This window comes from Prionailurus bengalensis, chromosome D2 (genome assembly GCF_016509475.1).
Source record: "Prionailurus bengalensis isolate Pbe53 chromosome D2, Fcat_Pben_1.1_paternal_pri, whole genome shotgun sequence".
Lineage (NCBI taxonomy): Eukaryota > Metazoa > Chordata > Mammalia > Carnivora > Felidae > Prionailurus > Prionailurus bengalensis.
The window spans coordinates 27,632,314-27,655,303 of NC_057351.1; the positions used below are offsets into that span (position 1 = coordinate 27,632,314).

Sequence of the window (22,990 nt, forward strand, 5' to 3'; positions counted from 1 at the left end):
TCTCTCTTTCTCTCTCTCTCTCTCTCTCTCTCTCTCTCTCAAAAATAAATAACCATTAAAAAAAAAAGAAAGAAAGCCAAGCCACAGATATACAGAAAATATCTGTGAATCATGTACACCACAAAGGACTTTCATTCAAAACATATAAAGAAGTTTTAAATAACACAAAAATAAGTGAACAACTCAATTTAAAAAAGAAAAAAGGCAAAACGTTTGAACAGAAACTTCACCAAAGCAAACATACGGATATAAAAAAAATATGAAATGATGCTCTGAGTATCAGGAATGAAAATAAAACTAAAGACATCCAAGTTGGAAATAAGGGAAGTTTAATTATATTCTCAGATGACATTATCTTGTATATAGAATATATTAAGGAATACACACACATAGACACAAACACAATTAAACTAATAAATAAATTCAGCAAGGTTGCAAGATGGTAGATCAATATATTAAAAAATTGCACTTTGAGGTGCCTGGGTGGCACAGTCAGTTGAGCATCCAATTCTTGATCTCGTCTCAGGTCATGATCTCACAGTTTGTGAGATCAGATTGTGTGCCTATGGTTCAGAGCCTACTTGAGATTCTGTCTCTCCTCTCTGTCCCTCCCTGTTTATTCTCTCTCTCTCTCAAAATAAATAAACTTTAAAAAACTGTACTTCAATACACTGCAAAAAAAAAACCTAAAAATGAAATTAAGAACAATGCCATTTACAAAAGCATCAAAAATAATAAAATTTTAGGAAAATAGTTAATAAAAGATGTGTGAATTTCTACACTGAACACTACAAAACATTGTTGAAAGAAATTAAAGCAGATCTAAATAAATGGAAATATATCCTATGTTCATGGATTGAAAAACTTAATATTATTAAGGTGGTAATATGCCCCAAACTGACCTATAGATTCACCCCTTCAATCCCTATCAAACTCCCAGATGCGTCTTTTTTTTTTTTTTTTCAGAAATGACATACTTATTCTAAAATCATTTGAAAATTCAAGGGACTCATAATAGCCAGAACTAATTTGAAAAAGAATGAAGTTGGAGGACTCACACTTTCTGATTTCAAACTTACCACAAAGCTACAGTAACCAAGATGGGGTACTGACATAAGAACAGGCATAGATTGGAGAGCCTGGGTGACCCAGTCAGTTAAGCCACTGACTCTTGATTTCAGCTCAGGTCATGATCTCATGGCCAATGTTGGGCTCTGTGCTAGCAGCATTGGGCCTGCTAGGAATTGTCTCTCTCCTCTCTCTCTGCCCCTCCCCCCTCAAATAAATAAACATAAAAAAAAAAGAGCAGACACAGATTAATAGAATAGAACTGAGTCTAGAAATAAACCCTCATATTTATAGTCAATTTATTACAGAAACTCAATTGGAAAATAGTTTTTTCAAGAAATGGTGCTGGATCTAATGGATATCCACACGCAAAAGAATGAAATTGGACTCTTGCCTAATATCAGATACAAAAGCTAACTGAAAACTGATCAAAGAGCTAAATATAAGAGCTAAAAGTATAAAACTTTTGGAAGAAAACATAGGAGGAAACCTTCATAGCCTATGATAAAGCAATTGTTTTATAGATATGAAACCAAAATAAAAAATAGATAAAATGCACTTCATCAAAATTTCAAACTTTTGTGCTTCAAAGGATACCATTATGAAACGGCAAAGACAACCTACAGGAAGGGAGGAAATTCTGTAAATCATCTATTTTGTAAGAGACTTGCTTCTAGAATATATAAAGAACTATCACATATTATATCTCAATTATAAAAAGGACAAATACCCATCTTTTAAAAAATGGGCAAAGTACCTAAATAAATATTTCCTCCAAAAAGGATATGTAAATGAGTCAAGCATATAAAATAATGTTCAACATAATTAGCCATAAGGGAAATGCAAATCAAAGCCACAATGAGATACCACTTCACTCTCACTAGGGTGACTATAATCAAAGGCGAACAATAAAAGCATTGGCAAGGATGAGGATAATCCAAACCTTCATACACTGTTGGTGAAGATGTAAATGGTGCAATGTGATGCCACCAGAAAACAGTCAGGTAGTTTCTCAAATGGTTACTATAGGTAACTACAGTTACCATATAATACAGAAATATCACTGCCAGGTATATATTCAATATAAGTAAATACATATACCTACACAAAAACTTGTATTAACATGTTCATCAGAATTATTTATAATAGCTAAAAAATGGAAATAACTCAGGTGTCCACCAACTTATAAATGGATAAATAAAATGTGGTATATTCATACAACAGAATTGTCCATAAAAGGAATGAAGTACTGATACAAGCTACATATAGATAAACCTTGAATACATCATGCTAAGTTAACGAAGCCAGTTATAAAAGACATGTTGTATGATTCCATTTATATGTAATGTTCAGAACAGGCAAATTTATAGAGGTAGAAATTGTCTAGTTTAGGAAAAATGAAAATGTTTTAAAATTGATTATGATGGAACAAATCGGTGAACATACTAAAAACCATTAAAATGTATGTTTTAGGGGCACCTGTGTATAGACTCTTTAGATATTGTGTTGCTAGCAAAAGAAAACTAACACAACCTTAGTTATTCTCTTTTGATACAATGAGAAATAATTTGCCTATACCAATAGCTAGAGTGAAGGAGTGAGAGGGGAAGTAAAATGAAAGAAAGATGGGGGAAGGGAAAGATAATCTGTAGCAGTTATTTACTAGGCAGATTCAAAGTGCCAAAGTCAAACCTTATAAGGATGTTCTGGTTTTCTTTTGGAACTCCATGTATAAAATGTCACAAAAATGTCAGAATGATTTAGAAAAATATAAGCCTTTTTTCATGCTGCCTATACTTTAGACAAAGTCATCAATGGAATGCAGAATAAATTTAATTTTGTTTTTCCATAATGGGAGCATTTCTTTAAAAGCATCAAAGCTATACTTCCATCTTGCAGAAAGTACCAATCCTAATTGTTTTGGTTTTTTTTTTTTATGGGATTTTCTGGATATACAAAGCTATAGCTTTAATTGGGTCCAACATACATTGGGTCCAACATAGCATAATTGGGTCCAATCATCTTTCGGCAAGATCCTCCTTTCTCTCTCCCTATACCTACCCTAACAGTGTTTGCAAGCAGCAGAGGAGATAAGAGGAAATAGCTGATCACTGTGCTCTTAACTCTTTTCAATTCACCAACTATTTCAAGGTTATCCAATTCAGGAAAGAAAATCAGAAGGAGCCCACTTCCCCAAATCAAGTTCCCTTCCTGCATTTTACCACCTGTCTGTAATAACTGATGCTTACTAACAAAACATTCTCCAGATCTAATCTACATCATTTACAAATATCCATCTTTCTTAAACTTGTTTTTCAAAATGTGATCTTAGAGCAGAGATCGCAAAACTTGTGGTCCTTGGCATTATGTATTGGCACAAATGATGGGATTGCGGGTTTTATTTTATTTTGTTTTAAGCTGAGTTAGCTGTCTATACTTAGAAACCAACAGATTTTTACATTAAATTTTGTATTTCTGAGTTATTTTGAGAAATTGTAATGTCTGACAAAATAGGGCCTGCATTCACACACAGCAATAATTGACTGAAGATAAGCAGAGACCAACCCTTTAGACTAAACTTATACTCTTCATTTCATCAAAGGCTACCTTACTGAGCCCTTTTATTTATTACTTTTTTGTCCACTACTGTAAAGCATTTGATTTTTTGCCCCTATGTTAGGAACACCCTGCACACAAGACTGAGAGGGAACTGGTTGATGGTGAGAGGCACCTCTAAATGCATTTCAGGCTAGGAAGAATACTCCTAATAAAACGCTGTGTAGTTTTAACTTCTATTAGGGACTCAATAGGCTTTTGTGGACTGAGGAAGCTAAATGGTAACATAGTACTAATTAACAGGCAAAATATATTCTAAGTTCCAAATAGTCAATTTACAAATGGACTACATGTACTTTCTCATCAGAAGATTATGTCCGATCTCACTTAAGTCTCATACCCTGGCCTAATAACTAAGTATTAGTGTTACTAATAACTTAGTGTAACTCACTAAGAGTTGTAAGGAATGAATGCATGCAGAAAGATTTCAGGTGCATAAATGTGTGCTTCTGGCTTTCTGCTTCTCTAGTTAGGGAAAGTAGAATAAGATTAGAGCTATTCTTAATGGTGAACATGGCATGATGTATAAATTTGTCAAATCACTAAGTGGTACACCTAAAATTAACACAACATTGTGTGTCTACCAAACTCGAAAAAAAAAAAAAAAGATTAGAGATTCTTTGGAAAGAAATAAAATCAACTCTCGAAACTTTTGCAGCTTGATCCACTTAATAGCAGTCTCTGATCTAAAAGCATTCAGAAAGATGTCCCCTCTCTCCCTCAAGAAATTAAACACCTATAAAACTTGGGCTCACTTTCCAATTTTAGATTTATTGTGGTAACTTTATTCCTTTAATCTCCAAGTTGATTCCCTACTCTGCCATTTAGCTGTTTGACCTTAGGCAAGTTGCTTAATTTCTCTCAGCTAGAGTTTCATCAGCAAAACAGTAATAAAAGTATTTATCTCAATCATTGTGAGCACGGACATAATGAGGTAAAGAGTATAAGGTGTTTTGCATGATGCTAGCTAGCACAGATTACTGAGTGTTTTATTTATTTTACTTTATTTTCTTCCTTGTTTTGCTCTTCTCTTTATTATCAGAAAAAAAAAAGGGGTTTTTGTCCTGTAAAAGCAATAAAATAGCCATATTGCCAATACTTCTGATTAACCAGCCTCTTCCATCCACAAAAGACAAAAATGGAACCAAATGCAGGCTCTTGTATAGATGAGCTCTATAGAGCACATTGGAGGAACTCACTGTATTTATTTTTAATTGAGTGGAATTATGAATTGATCAAAAGAAACAGATCAGTCCCAACTTATATAATCAGACTGATGATTAAAACAAAGTTTGGCTTCTAGGCCTGGAATTATTCATCAGTAATTATTAGTTAGCATGTTTGCTTGTTAAGTCTTGGCCAAATACTATCCCGGAAAGTAATACTGGAAAGTTTCAGTTTCAGAGAAATTTCATACAACAATTAAATGTATATCAAAATTTTGGGTGTATAATTTCAGCTGACCATTTTGCACATGTCATCTTTTGGCCTGTTAATATTCCTGAAAAACACTTATCTGTATTTGGAAGTTGGATATCATGATCCAACAACTACAGTATATTTAACATTACCTTATAAAATAAATTTTCCCCAAGGAAAATGTCACTGCTCATCAGGAGTTTTGGAGACTCGAATGACCTCTTTCCACATAAGATATGGGGGAGGGGGTGTTTATTTTTTTAAGTTTTTTTTTTTTTATTTTGAGAGAGAGAGATTGCAAATGGGAAAGGGGCAGAGAGAGAGAGGGAGACAGAGAGAATCTCAAGCAGGCTCTGCACCACCAGCACAGAGCCCGAGGTGGGGCTCAAACTCACAAACCAATAGATCATGACCTGAGTTGAAGTCAGATGCTTAACCGTCTGAGCCACCCAGGTGGCCCTGGGGAAAAATGTTTAAAAGCAGAAAGGGAAGGAGATTAATATCCACTGAACAATCATGTTCACATCATGTGGCCTTTGGTACTTTAATGCATCATCCCATTCAACCTTACTATTATTTTCATTTTACAATGGAGTATATCCTTTACAGTACAGAATCAAGAGATACTAAGTGACTTTCCCAAGAACATCAAGCCGAAATTCAAAACCAAGTCTGTCTCCATATTTTATACCTTATTCAATAAGTTATGCCATTTGCCATCTTTTAAAATTTTCTATAAGACTCATTGTCATTCTACTTGGTTTATATACTAATTCATTCAACAATGATTTATTGAATGTTTTTTATATCAGGCTAGGAAAACAAAAACAAAGGTTCTAGACAGTATTCCCAGGGGTCCAGCACAGCGTATCGCACACAGTAGGCACTTAAGACATACTTGTTGAATGAATGAATGAATGAATGAATGAATAAACATATTCCTGTCCTCAATGTGCTAATCTTCTATTTAGAACTGCACTATCCAATACATAGCCGCCAGCCATGTATGGCTATTTTACACTTAAAATATGGCTAGTCTAGATTAAGAATGGCTGTAAGTGTAAAATACACACCAGATTTCTAAGACTTAGTATGAATAATATATCTCATTAATAGTTTTTATATTATTACGTGTTGAACTGATAATATTTGAGGTATATTGGATTAAATAAAACATGTTATTCAGATTGGTTTCACCTGTTTATTTTTACCTTTTATTTTAGGGTGGTTACAGGAAACTTTTAAGTTATATATGTGGCCCGCCTTCTATTTCTATTGGATAGCATTGATCTAGTGTCATTAAGTCTTGAGTCACTTGCTTTTCTGTTCCAAGTTCATTATTAAATCAAATTTTCTTCTTTCTCTCTTGAATGTATAAGACTAAATCAGGTTTTAAATGCAGTCTCTTTTTTTTTAATACAGTCTTTTTAAATACCAGTCTATGTTATAAGATTCTAATCAATTGTTAGGCATTATAAAATGTTTATATCCAGATATGAAATAGTCCATACACAAACTCTTCTAAGATATGACTTCCCTTTAGACCCTACTGTGGTGAAAAGCAGCTGCATTTTTCTAAATCCATTACTGGATCTGGTTCTAGAAGATTAAATTTAACCTTCCACCCGGCAATCAAATACTCAAGGGTGTTCATCAACTGTCTCTATCTCACTTCATGCTTCAGCCAGCTTAGTGATCTAGAATTCGTTTCTATTGCATTCCTGGAACACATGAATGAGCATTGTGCCTTTAGTCATGCTATTATCTCCACTTAGAGTTCTAGTTTTTCAAATCCAGCTCCTGCCTAGTCATCAAGTTTTGATGTAAATATTGCTTATATTGCTTACTTCATACTAAATTCCCAAACTACTCTAATCCCATATAGTTTTATCCCTCCTCTTACTTCCAAAACACTAATATCTCATTCAAAAATATCTCCACCTGACTATGGAAAGGCTCTGACTTTTCTATAATTGTATCCCCGTTTCCCTGAATTCCAAACACCATGAATGGAAAATTTATAAAGAAATCTCTCTAGCCAAAGCATAAGAGACTGTTAAAAACTGAGAACAGGGGCGCCTGGGTGGCACAGTCGGTTAAGCGTCCGACTTCAGCCAGGTCACGATCTCGCGGTCCGGGAGTTCGAGCCCCGCGTCAGGCTCTGGGCTGATGGCTCAGAGCCTGGAGCCTGTTTCCGATTCTGTGTCTTCCTCTCTCTCTGCCCCTCCCCCGTTCATGCTCTGTCTCTCTCTGTCCCAAAAATAAATAAACGTTGAAAAAAAAAAATTTAAAAAAATAAAAAAAAAATAAAAAAAAATAAATAAAAAAAAAAAAACTGAGAACAAACTGAGGGTTGATGGGGGGTGGGAGGGAGGGGAGGGTGGGTGATGGGTATTGAGGAGGGCACCTTCTGGGATGAGCACTGGGTGTTGTATGGAAACAAATTTGACAATAAATTTCATATATTAAAAAAAAAAAGAAATCTCTCCAACATGGAAAGGTCACTCACTGTGCATTCACATTAGGCTTTTTAAAAATTTTTTAATTATTATTATTATTTATTCTGAGACAGAGAGAGAGCAAGCGGGGGAGGGGCAGAGAGAGAGGAAGGGAGAGAATACCCAGCGTGCTCTGCACCCTCAGCTCAGACCCCAAGGTGGGGCTGGGGCTCCTGAACCATGAGATCATGACCTGGGCCAAAATCAACAGTTGGATGCTCAACCGACTGAGCCACCCTGGCACCCCTCAAGTTAGGCTTTTAAGGATCATATTCATCATGACTTTTAGCTGAAAGGATTAAGATGCTAAACAGTTTTTAATCCAGGGAGTGGGCAGTCACACCTGTCCTCTATATAACCAAAAGCATTCCTGACTTAGCTATAATATCCCTTCCCCATCAGAAAAGGAGAGCTGCCAAGATGCTCACTGAGAACAGTTGTTGGTTTGTGTACAGTATAAGTATGGGTTTGTTCTTTTTCTTTTTCTTTTTTTTTCTTTTTTAGGGGAATGAGGAAGAATGGGATGGGACTCTAAAAGCTCTATTTATTTATAACTGAGCATATCCTTATTTGATAACAGATGATCAATTAAAGCAATGTGTGACACTTGAGCAGGATTCTGTCAAAAAGCAAAGATATAAGTAGAGCTAGGAGCAATGAGCACTTCTTGCAAACAGCAAGAGTCCCCTCTCCAGCCTTCTCTCTTGGCACTGGGGCTTTGCTAAATCCGGCTCGCCATTTTGTGAGTGGGAACAATCAGCTTTGTAGGTTGGAGGGAAGTATTATAATTAAATGTCCACCCACTTTTTCCTTTTTGATGAAAGGCTCCCATGAAACTTACTAAAATAAGGTACATCAAGACAGATGAATTTTTGATGAATAAGTCAAAGCACTGACGAAGCTGGCTTTGCACACAGAGAAACTTAATTTGCAGAAAATTTTCAGGCCTAGATCATTAACACTGTCATATTTAATGAGAATTAATATGGTAAAACCCATGGGATAAACCGGAGATTTTACCTTTTTAGTTGATAGCAACTATGTAGTGTTCAGCATGAACTGATTGCTGAGAACACGTTGTAATATGGTTCAAAAATAATAGTGGAGTTTTTAGAATGTAATTTTAAAGAAATATTAAATAACAGCCATTATAATAAGCAATACATGTATTGAATGCAATGGCATTCTTCTGAATAACAGTTATATTACCGCATTAAAGTTACAAACTGTATCTCTGAAGTGGGCAAAGTTCTTTAAAAATGTTATCTAATGGTGACAAATTCCTTCGGAGAGAGATCTGGAGTAGGGTTTATAGTGTTTGCTTTTGATGGCAAAGGTATTTGCTAATATCATTGTGAAGAATTATTTTAAAGTATTCATGTTCACTAAAGCAGGAAGGCACTCTACTAAAAAATTGGGCTCAGACATATGTTCCAAGTCCAGTTACTGGAATCCCCAAAGATAACTTTTTAGAGAGAAAGAAAATTGAGCTAGTGTTATCATTGTGTTCCTTCATTCAATACCAATGTATTGAGTACTAGCTGCATAGACTTGGCTAACAGAATAGGCTCATAGTGATGACAGGTAAAATTCTTACTCTCTAGAATCTAAATATTGTAATTTTTGGGGGCGCCTGGGTGGCTCAGTCGGTTAAGCGGCCGACTTTGGCTCAGGTCATGATCTCGCGGTCCGTGAGTTTGAGCCCCGCGTCGGGCTCTGTGCTGACCGCTCAGAGCCTGCAGCCTGTTTCAGATTCTGTGTCTCCCTCTCTCTGCACCCCCCCCATTCATGCTCTGTCTCTCTCTGTCTCAAAAATAAATAAAAGTTAAAAAAAAATTAAAAAAATAAATATTGTAATTTTTAAGATAAAATTAATATTTTAAACTTTACATTTAATAGGCATTATTGGTGGAATTCACCAGAGTTGATGGTGCCCTAATTTACCATCAATGCAAGATCAAAATAATGGGGAGTATAATTCAATGGCACATTTGTCATTAGATGCTAATCACTTTGTAAAGATGAGTTTTAAAATTCCAACCTTTTTCTTCTTTCAAGATTTTATTTAAATTCTAGTTAATATATAGTGTAGTATTAGTTTCATGGGTAGAATTTAGTAATTCATCAATTGCATATAACACCCAGGGCTCATTACAACAAGTGTCCTCCTTAATGCCCATCACTCATTTACCCCATCCACCCCAATCACCCCTCCAGCAATCCTAAGTTTGTTCCCTATACTTATTAGTTTCTTATGGCTTTCCCTCCCTCTCTCTTTTTATCTTATTATGCAAACTTTTTGACTCCTTCTTCTCATTCCCACTGTGGCTGGGTGGATCCCAAGTTACACAGAGTAACTGGGATGTTCAAAGTAGGATAAGCTTTGCATAATAGTTACTCAGTTCAACACAGTGAAACAAAATTAGCCTCAAGAATCTAGGTTCTCCAGTTATTGACACTACCTAGGGTTTTATAACCATCACTTCACCCATTATCATTTTATACCAAACTGCATGATAATACAATAGGAGACCTCAGATATGACCCCACTAGATGATGGGAATATTCAGACCCAATTTATTGGCTACTCTGTTCCTCATCTCTATTTATTTTCCCCAAACCCCATATCCTTTTGTTTGCCTAATTATTATCCATAGAATTTCTTTTTTTTTTAATTTTTTTTCAACGTTTATTTATTTTTGAGACAGAGAGAGACAGAGCATGAACAGGGGAGGGGCAGAGAGAGAGGGAGACACAGAATCTGAAACAGGCTGCAGGCTCTGAGCGGTCAGCACAGAGCCCGACGCGGGGCTCGAACTCACGGGCCGTGAGATCATGACCTGAGCCGAAGTCGGACGCTTAACTGACCAAGCCACCCAGGCGCCCCAAGAATTTCTTAATGCTTTTTTTGTTTGTTTGTTTCTTTGTGTTCTCATACAGTTTTTACTCTCTTTTTGGTAAAAGTTGCAACTTTAACCATTTTCCAGAGTATTCCTTTAATAGCATGAAGTTTTTCTTCAAAGATCTGATAGGAATTCTTTAAAAATGGACTTTTCTTTCCATTTAAGTCTTACTTTAACAAGTTCACTGATTTTAGATTTCTCTGACAAACACAGTTGAGGTATCAAAACCCAGACATGTTGAAAATAGCTTTTCCTTGAGGTCATTTAGAATCTAAGACTTTCTGTCCTACTCTGTCAAATTACACAGTTTGGGAATAAGATGGGTATAAGTGGTCTGGGTGGACAGGTGGTAGTGAAAACAAAGGTGGATTGGTAAACAATCTAGACAAAGTAAACTCACAGTGTCTTCTGAAACTGATGTATTTAAGTTCTCCTATTTCCCCAGACTCTGTCACAGACACTTCTGGCGGAATGTTTGTAGTAAATTAATGATGATTTTCTCTATTGCCTTTGTTAGACAGCTCCTTCCAAAAAGAAATTTTCCTGGGAGATAAATTCAGTGTGTTTTATTTGTTTGTTTCTTTGTTTGTTTTGCTTTTTTTTTTTTTTGAGAGAGAGAGAGAGAGAGAGCAAGCAGGGAAGGGGCACAGAGAGAAGGGAGACAGAGAATCCAAAGTAGGCTCCACACTGTCAGCACAGAGCCCAATGTGGGGCTCAAACCCATGAACCATGAAATCATGACTGGAGCTGAAGTCAGACACTCAAGTGACTGAGCCACCCAGGTGCCCATGTTTTGTTAAACAACGTAGTGGATAAACAGTATACTTAAAAACTATTTTCCTCCAGTCTCTATCTCTTAGAAAATTAGAAGTCTTCCAATTGTAAAAAAATATTTGTTATACCATAAAATTTTAAAAGCTGGCAGTGACCTTAGATATTATCTTGTTTACCTTCACTTTATATCAAACAAATGAAATCCTGAGAAGTATAGTAGATCAAAGGTAGCTGTAAACACTTTGCTAGTCTGGCCGTTGAAAGGTGAAGTTTCATGCCTCCCTGCCTCCCTTCAGATTTGGGCAGGCTTTATGATTGCTTGACTAATAATATACAGTGGAAGTGGTATTCTGCCTATTTCAGGCCCAAGTCTTAAGAGGATGTAAGCTTATACTTCCTGTTTCTAACTTGCTTTTGCGACTTCTCATCTCAGAACCAGCAATAATTTTGCAAGAAGCTAAAGCCACATAGAAAGGCCATGTATTGGTGCCCCAGTGAAGAGCCACAGCTAAGCTCCCAGCTGACAGTTATCATTCACTTCCTCCAGTCATGTAACTGTGCCATTTTCTATATCTAGCCCAGTCAAACCTCTCGAGGGTTCCAACCCTAGCCATTATTTAACTGTAATTACATGAGAAAACCTAAGTGAGAGTTGCCCATCTGCCCAGTCAACCCATAATGAAAGAATAATAAATGGTTGTTTTAAGCCACTAAGTTTGAAGATGGACTGTTAAGCTCAAAATTATAAAATCTTTCTATTCTTTCAATGATCACATGAAATGCAGAATTTTCAAGAACGTTGAATATTTAAAACACATTCTCAGGGTTCTGTCTACATAATAATAAACCATTATTCTCAATACATTAAGGTAGCATTTTTTAAAGTTTATTTATTTATTTTGGGAGAGATAGAGCATGAGCAGGGGGAGGGGCAGAGAGAGACAGGGAGAGAGAAAATCCCAAGCAGGCTCTGCACTATAGAATACGTGATCTGAGCCGAAACAAAGAGTCAGACACTTAACTGACCAAGCCACCCAGGCGTCCCTAAGATAGCATTTTTAAGTGTTCCTTCAAGGCACTGCCTTAGTAATAAGTGTCATGGAAGAAGAACTCCTCAGGTAAACTGATTTGGGGAAAATTCTGACTTAATTGAAAAATCTATGGATTTTTCAGAACTGTAAAATCTCCAAGAGGAGAAATAGATACAACTATTTCTCCAAAATTGTGTAATTAAAGGGCCCTTCTTTATTGAGCACCTTATGAGATTTATGTTTCATAGACTAAGCAACTAAGAAACATATTTCTAAACTAATAAATAGGAATAGGGATGCAACTTTATTAGCAGACACCAATTTTACTTTTAGAATATGTCACCGACAAGTTGTTTTCATAATTTGATGTACCTTCAGCTTAGAGAACACATTTTTAGAAAAAAATGTTTATGATTATCAGGGGCTATACTTAGTTAGGTGCCTTTAATGACCTGCTCCTTCTGCTTTGCCTCTTACTTTTAACATTTCTCTGTGGGAAGAGTGCATACATATTTGAGGAAGACTACAAGAGGGAATAAATAAAGCTAGAACTATATAAATAATTGAATGAATTAGTTAAAAATTGTAGGCCTGGAAATCAGCTCCATCTCCAATTGGACTGGTTTGGGTTTGTAGCTTTATTTCTATATAAGGCCAATGTAACAGATATCCTGTCATGCAGAGTTGTTAGGAAGTTCAAAGTCAATTTCAAAGTTGGAGGTAGGTCAGTTTTAGGGCTCACAAGATCTTAGTAATTAGCTATTTATCAACTCCTTTCATTTTTTAGATATGAAGACTAGGAAGCAGAAAGTTTGCAGTGAAAATGCTAGTTACATTGGAAACTTCCTTCCCAGGGATCCACATTTAAGATGTTGGGAAAATCCTCTCCGTTAATAGATGTTATATCAAATGCTATGATTCTAATTCAGGTTCTGTCTATTTCTAACTCACAAGGTTACCAAGCAATTTGAGCCCCTAAACATATTTCACCACAAAGTTCATGGCCAGTAAGTATGTGAAGGTGTGGCAGTCAGAAGATTTAATAATCAGTACGGCATGGCACTGTCACTGAGAACAGACACTAGCCATAAACAACTGGTACAGTCATACTGATGGATGTCAGCAGTGTATCAGCTCTGGTAAACGAATATGGTCAGGCAGATTTTCCCTTCTTCCATGGGTTCCTGGCTTTGTGAGAACTGTCACATTATTGGTTTTAGAAATCCTTCCATTGACACTCATTCTTCTACTATGGCTGCATTACTGATCCTCATAATATAATAGGTTTCTTCTCTGTTTCCTAGGAATTGTCTACCACTTTATGGCCCTTTCAGCAATATAACACCTTGCCACCCAATCATGCGGCATTTTCATGCTTCCAGTTTCCAAGCTGAAGAAAATGATAGTTTTTTCATCTCTTGCCTCTATTGGCACATGGACCAATCTACTATCCTCACTTATTTATTCTGGATTTTTCTACCCCTGTAATCTTACATTCTTTTTCTTCATAGTTGAATATGATTTGAAAATCTGGAAGAGTAATACAACCACAAAAAGATGGTAGAGAAACAATAAAAATGGCATGAGGTAGAGTATTTGATACTTTTATGTTAGAATATGAAGAAAATATTTGTAAAGATAAAACAAAATATCTGCATTTAACCATTGTGTGTGTGAGTGTGTATGTGTGTAGCTCTGAACAAAATATGCATTAAAAAAAAACAATTTATGGGGCGCCTGGGTGGCGCAGTCGGTTAAGCGTCCGACTTCAGCCAGGTCATGATCTCGCGGTCCGTGAGTTCGAGCCCCGCGTCAGGCTCTGGGCTGATGGCTCGGAGCCTGGAGCCTGTTTCCGATTCTGTGTCTCCCTCTCTCTGCCCCTCCCCCGTTCATGCTCTGTCTCTCTCTGTCCCAAAAATAAAATTAAAACGCTGAAAAAAAATTAAAAAAAAAAACAATTTAAACTTTGCTTCTTTTGCAGTAAGTTGTCAAAAGTTTTTATCTGAGTACAAGTCAATTGTAAATGGGGAATGAGAGCCTCATTCTCCTGGATTAGGGCAGTTACAGTTCTAGTATGCTTACCTCTATAAGCCTGCTGGTGTGCTCACGAAATATCGAAGCATATTCTTTTATTTCCTTTTCCCGGCCATTCTTGGCAGCTTCAATGAGAACCAAAAGTGGGACCGTTGTATCCAAAAAGGAGTCTGACACATGATCTATAATAGCCTTACGGAGCTGAGGAGAAATAAAAAATTCTTTTTTTTTTCAGGAAATGGTTCATGTTATTTCCTATTTTTATAATCCCAGTAGTTACAAAATTCATCTTATGTATTTTCACACAATCTCTAAGTAATAATACTTAAGACTGTGTATGAATGTCACTTACAAAGTTAAAACAAACTGGGGCACCTGGGTGGCTCAGGTGGTTAAGCGTCCGACTTCAGCTCAGGTCATGATCTCACAGTTCATGAGTTCAAGCCCCATGTCAGGCTCCTTGCAGACAGCTCAAAGCCTGGAACCTGCTTCCAATTCTATGTCTCCCTCTTTCTCTGCTCCCCCCCTGCTCACTCTGTCTCTCCATCACAAATAAATAAACACTTTTCTAAAAATTAAAAAAAAACCAATGTTAAAACAAACAAAATATCCAAGAAAAAAAGTCATTGAGGAATAGCTTTCTTATTCTCAAAATTTGCCTTTATTCTTAAGTTATACTTAGCCCAGAGGTCAGATTATAAGTAATAATATTCCATTTTCCATCAAAAAATACCACACTATTGTAATGTTTATGCATGTGTACAAACAACATTGTACATCATGTATTTTCATAATTACAAAATTATGAAATGTTTTCTACTTTGTTGGAGGAACTGATGATAAATTTTGATTAGCTAAATTGTAGTCTTCATGGTAATTAAACCAAGTTAGATCACCGATTATGCCAGTTGATAACAGATTAATAGAGCAAGGAGAATAATAAATGAGTTTGATGTCCAATTTTCTTCATATGCATTAATTGTTCTTGCCCTTACACCTTAAATTATTAAACAAGTATAACATTCTGCTACAATTAGTTCTTTTAAATTAGATTATGTGGAAGCTCATAAATGACAATCAGGCAATTACCCTATTCAGCAGATATTTTCTGAAATTTAAAACTGCATTGGAAAATTAATGCATTGTATTTGTATAATATATTGAGCCCTAAAGGATCACAATATCTTGAAATGTTTCATCAACAATGTCAATGACTATGAATAGCTCCCCAATTTTTTAGTCAACCTCCTCACTGAATTTAATTTCTTCTATACATTATCATACAATATCATATGGGAAATTTATAATGTATACTTTAGGGTACTCTTTAAAACCAAAAGATAGTTACCCTAGTTTTGGAATATAGGAGAATATTAAATAATGTGGCTGCCTGAAAAAAAACCCACTATATTCTTGTAATATTTATAGTATAATAAATCCATAATAATTACAGATTTCCAGGAGAAAAAATATCTCTGCCTACATGCAGGCAGAAGAACTGTGAAATTTTCTGGTTTCTAACAATTTCACAAAGGCTGTGGGAAGATCCCCCAGGAAAGAATCTACTTAGCATGCAGAAAGGCAAATCGCTAATGGCAACTGATTAATATCATCTGAGAACTTACTAGGACAGGGTGCAGAGTGGTAAGGACTTACAAGGTAAGGGGAAGACCTTGAGTGAATGAACAATGTGTGTGATGTCCATCAAAAGTGGACCAGAGAAGTCAGACAAAGAATCGTAAGTTAGGACTTGAGCTGGGAGCTACTAGTTATGTTAGTTCCAGATACATAAAAGTAGAAGGAATCTCAGAAGGGGAAGACTTTTCAATGACCATCCCTCCCCTTTATCCTCTTTTTCTTTCATTTGTAACCAGCATATATAGAAGGAGGGCTAAGAGGAGATCTGCACTAAAGCTATGCAATTAACAGCCAACATACATACGGGAGGTTTTTAAAGCCAAGGAGGTAGACAGGATCACACAGAGGGAGATGCACAGTGAGGAGATGTCCAAGAATTAAAACTTAGGAAATACTACCATAAGTGGAAATCATGCAGATGGAAGAGTAGGATCTAAAAAGAGATTGAGATGATGGCCAAAAAACAAAGAGAGCAAATGACCAACAACTAAAAGAGAAATATTCCAATAAATCTATGTCAATGCTTTCCAAATGAACTTATCCTACTAGATGCAATTATAATACCCACATTATGAACTTGTTGAATCTTTTCTCTGCATTTGATCTTTTCTTTGTATTTGGTTCATTAAACTCAATAATTGTTTCTCAACATTATCTCTTTACCTTTCTACTACAGCAAGATCTTATGAAATACATCAAGATGAAAATACATGGTACCTTAGTGGGGGAGTGAGAGTCATCAAATGTTACAGTAAGGGAAAATAAGGAAACTGACAGGGAAGAAATTTCAAAAAAAAAAAGATGAGTTTTGGAGTTTAATTTTAAAGATAAGTTAAATAAAAAGAAATCAGATTTGTCTGATGGATTTGACCACTAAGAGGTCATTGATAAACTTAGTGAGACCAGTTTGAGTGGAAAGTGAAACCAGGAGTCATATTGTGATGGTTTGGAGAATGAATGGGAGATGAGACTTTGATGTATGTTCCCATCTACAACTATATCCAGAAGAGTTAGACTGTCTTCTTGTGCTTCTAAAAAATATATTTTGTTTTATCACCATACAAAAATCTAGAGAATAGCCATTGTCCCACATTGTGCCAATTTTTATAAATTTATGAATAATTTTAACAGTCTTCCAGTACCTGGATACGTTTGTTATGGTCTGTCCATTTCCCCTCTGTAGTGCTACCATTTGTCTTCCTTTCATTTTAATGCTATTTACTCCCATGGTTTCCCCCCCACCACCAAGGTGTTCTACTATGTTTTCCCTGCTATTCATTCAATCCTTCATTCCATACACAAGTGCTGAAACAGGCTTGAGGTATAGCTGATTTACTATTATTAAGGAATAAATACAGATATTCTTTGGCTAAATTATTATTATTTTTTTAACTAAACTATGTTAGGAACACATTTGTTGCTTTATTCTAAGGCGTGTTGCTAAATCCAAAACACAATAAATGTAAAAGGTACACCATGGAGGTGTGGTATTATGTTCAGGAGGACAAGACAGAAGGACTGGGAAATGAGCTTACAAATAAGTTCTGTGCCAATGCTTTCACAATTCTGTTGGAGTTAAGTTTCTGTTAGTGACAGTAGTGACTTCAAAGAGCATATCCTCTCATTTTTCCTTGCCTGTTCTCTTACACTTCATGTTCTCTTACACTTGCTTCTTGGAATTGCCTCCTAAGTAAACTACCTGCCTAAGGTTCTGGTCTCAGGATCTGCTTTCAGGGGAATCTGATATAAAACAGACACAGTTGTCTGGCGGTAATGTTGTTTGGTCATATGCCAAGTAATAGACGGATGTCTTACATAAACTACCCAGTGATGACCACACATTACCACTTCTGCTTTGCACACTACTGATTCTGATACCGCCATCCCCAGTACTATGCTGACTGTGTCAGAGGAATTACCATGATATAGGACTAGAACTACAAATAGGGACAAGATATGGAAGGCTTCGAATGCTATGCTATGTAATTTTCTTTAGATGTTATGGCATATTCTGACATACATTTTTTTTTCTCAATTTCTATTGTACAGTCATCTATATCTGTGTATAACACCTAAGAAGCCTCTATCTTATTTATTTCCATATTATTTTTTAGCCCAATGGAAAAATTCATTCCTTTCATTTGAGTGATATACAAAAAAAACTTTAAAGAAGAATCCAACATTCCAATGTAAAAATAGGACACCCTTAGAGGCTGCAGCACTAAAATCTGAAGTTAGTGGGAGGCCAATAGGAGTTAGAGGTATGTATTTTCAATAAATACCTGTTTGTGGCCAGGCATGAAAGATGTCAGGCACAAAATCAGACTGAGGGGCTTTCCATCTTTTCTCACTACAGTTTAATAAAAGGCTTTGAGACATCAATTTTTCTATTTCCTGCTGATGTAAGTGGTTTGGAATCTCAAATAAAATAATATATTTCTCTACAATTGAAACCCAAAAGTAAAAGCTGTATGTGAAAACTATCAGATAGCCCTGCCCACCCCCCTACTACCACCAAATAAGAGAACAGAAAGAACAAAACTGTGAGGGGAAGAGGAATGGAAAGAAAAGAAAGTGTTTCAGAAAAGAATTGTTCTCAGGGAGCTAGAAACATTTATATATGTGTATATTAACGCCATTTTGATTTTAAGTCAAATAGCAAAATGTGACTGTCAAACTTCAATTGACTAGTAGGAACTAAATCACCCAATAATTAATTCAACATAAACCTACTGTGCCAATTTAATGAGACTTGTATCTTATGGAAAGTTAATATTCGATTACAAGGATGATGAAGAAGATCTATAAAGACATGGGTATTTTTTTCTAAGTGTGGCACTGGTACTATCAAAATGGGAAAGAGATGGAGATAGCGATTCAGCAAATGACCAACTAATGAATCAGTCAAGTTTTTGTTTTGTCTGCTTTTATCAGTACCCTACTTGATTTGACATATCTCAAGTACTTACTGTGGCATTTATAAAATAGGCTATTTTTTTCTCAATATACACAAATAAAATTTTCAATCTGCCTTTAGTGAAATATCAAAATGTGTGTTTCACTCTACCTAATACAGTAGAAATGGAATATATTCTATTGCTTTAATTTTTTAAATGAAGAAATGAGGTTTAAAAATCTTCCTCCTTTATTAAGAATTTTAATGGTTATGCAGTTCCCAAATAAGTGATGGGAAGGAGACTAAAGAAGAAAAAATTTTAATTAAAAACTTGTAAAATAAATAGTAAGGAAGAAAAAAATTAGAATGGTAAATCAGTTTATGAGGCACTAGGAGTTTTTAGGGTGAATAGGCTATTATCCCTGACCCCTCATCTGGTGTTTACAAATTTGGGCAGGGGTTGGATGGACTTGGGTTCAAACTTCAGCTCTACCAGTTAGCAAAATATTGTTCAGTAAATCGACTTACCTGAGACACTGATGTAAAAATGCTATGACATTACTTCTTCTTTCAGAAATATAAATCAATAATGTAAGGACTAATGTAAAGAGCTGGTAGAGAGCTTTGGAAAGCATTACTAACTGAAAGATATTGTTATAACTATCACTTTAAGGATTTAAAAATCCAGTGGGAAGAAAAATCCATTAAAAAAGAAAAATACAAGCAGAATATGATCATTACTCTAAAGGAATTACATGTGCTCTAAGTGCTCCAGGAATAAAAATAATAATTCCACCTGGTGAAAATGCTAATGGTTTCATGCGAGAAGTAGCATTTACGTTAGTCTTGAAGTTCCTAAGGTTGATTAGGGGTTGGGTGGGGGGAGTAAGAGGAACGGGAAAAACACCAAGTTAAACAAATTATATATACAAAGATACATGTGTTTTGGGGGGTGGGAGGTGATGGAAAATTTGGTGACTAGTAAGTAGATTCTTTAGTCAGGTTTAACTGACGGCACCACCCAGGTGCCCCAACTCTTTAGTCAGGTTAATGTGTGGTGTGGTGACAGGGAGGAACTAAAAAACTGAAAAAGGAGAAGGAACATTACGAATAACATTGATTCAAGCCAGGGCCAGATCACAGAGAATCTGGAACACCGCCCCAAGGACTTTTGTCTTTGTTCTCTAGCACAACAGGCGGAAAAGTCACAAAGCAATTAGGTTCAGATAAATAAAGACTAAGTCACTTTCTATGACATTTCATATTGTTGACCCAAAATGTATAATTTGCTTCCCCTCATTCCTCATAGATGTCCAATGATTCTCTGAACCAGAGCTAAAATGTTTCTGTGTTGTTGAGGGACAAGCCATGGGTAAGCAAGGAGATTACATGAATGGGCAAGAAGATGTGTTCTGATCATTGTCTACTAAAAACAAACACGCAAATAAAAACAGACCTACAATATATGAACATTAAATATTCCCAAGAAAAGCAGTTTAAGGGTAGGGGCTTTCTTCTTGCTGTGTGAAAGAGTGTATATAAGATGCTTAAAACAAACTGCTTGATAAACTTTGCAAGAATAAGAAGAGGTAGAGATGCCTCATGTTGCTGTTGAACTAGTTTTTATTATTGCAAAAGAATAAACATCAGGATGGAAAATGAAGTCTTAGGGAGGGCAAGTAAGGATACTGAGAATGAATCACAGCAACTACCTCACCAAAATCAAAGACCAAGAATGTGTCCAGAGACAAACTTCTAACAATCCCACGTCATCCTATACACATGTATCACTTTTTGAACTTCTACTTACTCTTCTTGACCTGGGGCAGGATTCATAACTATTTTTATCTATAGAATGGGGAAGAAATGGCATCCTGGTAACTTTGGAGCTTAAGCATTAAGAAAGTCTGGAAGCTTCCATTTCATCTTTCTTGGAGCCCTAAACTATCAGGCAAGAAATCCAGGCTACCCTGCTGGAAAGAGCAGCCACATGAAGGGGTCCTAGGAGATCAGACACCACATGGAGAGAGGGAAGAAGAAGCAGCAGCAGCACTGAGGCCTCAAATGACCAGCCCTGAACCCAGACACAGTCACCTTTTGACTGCCACTACATGGGAGACCACAAGTGAAAACACTACAAAAATGGCTCTGCTGACCCCCAGCCAGCCTGTGGAATCATGAAACGTAATAAAAGGCTGCTATCGTTTGCAGTGGTTTGTTAAGCAATGACACTTCATCAAAACAATGAATATGCTGACCTATGAAACCATAGAGAATTTTCATACTTCTGGAACACAGCAGTTTTCTAAAGGCTGGAAATGTCCCTTTACTATAAAGAAAAGTATTAGTAATCCCTCATGCTCTTTCTATATCACACTGTTAGTGAGGTGAAAACACAGATAGAATTGCAAGATTAAATACAAGATGCCTAGCCAAGTTCCAATTTCATATACACACACTACTTTTTTAAGTTTATTTATTTATTTTGCAAGAGACAGAGAGAAAGCATGAGTGGGGGAGGGCGGAGAGAGAGACGAAAGAGAATCTCAAGCAGGCTCCGTACTAAGTCAAAGCAGAGTCAGATGCGGGGCTTCATCCCATGAACCATGATATCATGACTTGAGCCAAAGTTGGACACTTAACCAACTGAACCACCCAGGTGCCCCTAAACATGCTACTTTTTAATATAATTATGTCCCATGCAATATTTGGGACATATTTAAACATGTTCCTTATTAATTCCTGAAAGTCAAATTTAACTGGGTATCTTGTGATTTTATTTGCTAAATCTGATAATCCTACATATAATGGGTTGCTTTATCTTGATTTTTTTAAATAATGACTCCAAAAGCTTTGGAGATATAAATGTAGATTAACACTTTCTGCATAACCTTGTTGAAGGCAGTATAGAGGGATGAGGCAGGAATGAAAGACATAATTGTTGATAGCTCATAGAAACAACTTTCCAAGTCCCAAGAGGAGCAGATGGGGTAGAAATCCTGAAGAATATTGAAAATAGAAGTCCTGCAATGAAGAGAAAGGATGGCCCTGTGGGTACAAGCTTCTGAATTGGTATAAGTTATGACCTGGTGTCAGTTCGATGCCCCTTCCTCCTTAGGCAGGTCACCTCACCACAAAGGCAGGCTTTCTCATCCACATTGTAAGACAGGTTGTGCTAAGCTGTTTGCAACTCTTACCTTCCATGATTCTAAATGCTGACAGTAGAAATAGACTTCACTTTAAGGCCATAAAGTCGAGAAACTGGAATTTTCCCAGCCCTCAAAATTGTTTTTCTACAGCTAATATTAACTGGCTGAGGGATCCCTATTTATTCCATTTCCAAATCTACCTCTGAATTAAAAAATTGCTCAGGCAATTTTACTAAATCTTCCCATTAAACTACAATAATATATTGCATTAAAAGCTTACGGTTGAAAAGCTTTCGCCTGTCTTTTATGAGTTACTGGTGACCAAGTTAAAGTTATACATGAAAAAGAACTCTGGTTATTAAAGAGTGGAAAATAAGGGAAAGCACAGTCTTTGAAAATAGCTGTCTTCAGTTTCTAGAAGGAAAAAATTGACCTGTGGCATAATACTAGACTGCTAAATTATCTAATGAAATCCTTCCTAATCCGGTGTTCCTGATGACCTAAGGTTACAAAGTAGCCTTAGCTTAAACAGAAACTAATTTTTGAAGCATTCTGAAAAGAATCGAAAGGGCAAATTGGTATGTCTCTGATTGCTAGCTGTTTGCTATAAGCATATGCATGATAAACTCAGTTTTTAACATAATAGATTCAGTTTACCAACATTTCCTAAAAAATCACTACATAGCAGGCACTGATCGGCATTTCATTTAACCCTCACAGTCCTATTATGTATTATTAATTCCATTTTATAGGTTCAGAGATGTTCAAAAAGATTATTTTATCCCCAAGATCACACAGCTGATGAAGGCAGGGCCAGCACTTGAGTGTAATTCTAGTGTAACTCTGCCTGATATTAAGTCACATGCTCTTTTTTCCTATTTTATGTTTGCCACAAAAAACGTTGAGGTATGTAAATATGGCAGGTATATATTCATTGTTATAGTTTTGTGTTCTAAATTAATTG

General features: G+C 36.1%; 1 protein-coding gene across 2 annotated transcripts in view; it reads right to left on the reverse strand.

The window, feature by feature from the left end:
• Nucleotides 1-22,990, reverse strand: part of CTNNA3 (catenin alpha 3) — a 1,753,506-nt gene that overhangs the window by 834,242 nt on the left and 896,274 nt on the right. For both annotated transcript variants that reach the window (XM_043596448.1, XM_043596447.1), the window contains exon 9: nt 14,392-14,544. In XM_043596448.1, coding sequence (XP_043452383.1) covers nt 14,392-14,544 — 153 coding nt within the window. The remainder of the gene's footprint in view (nt 1-14,391; nt 14,545-22,990) is intronic.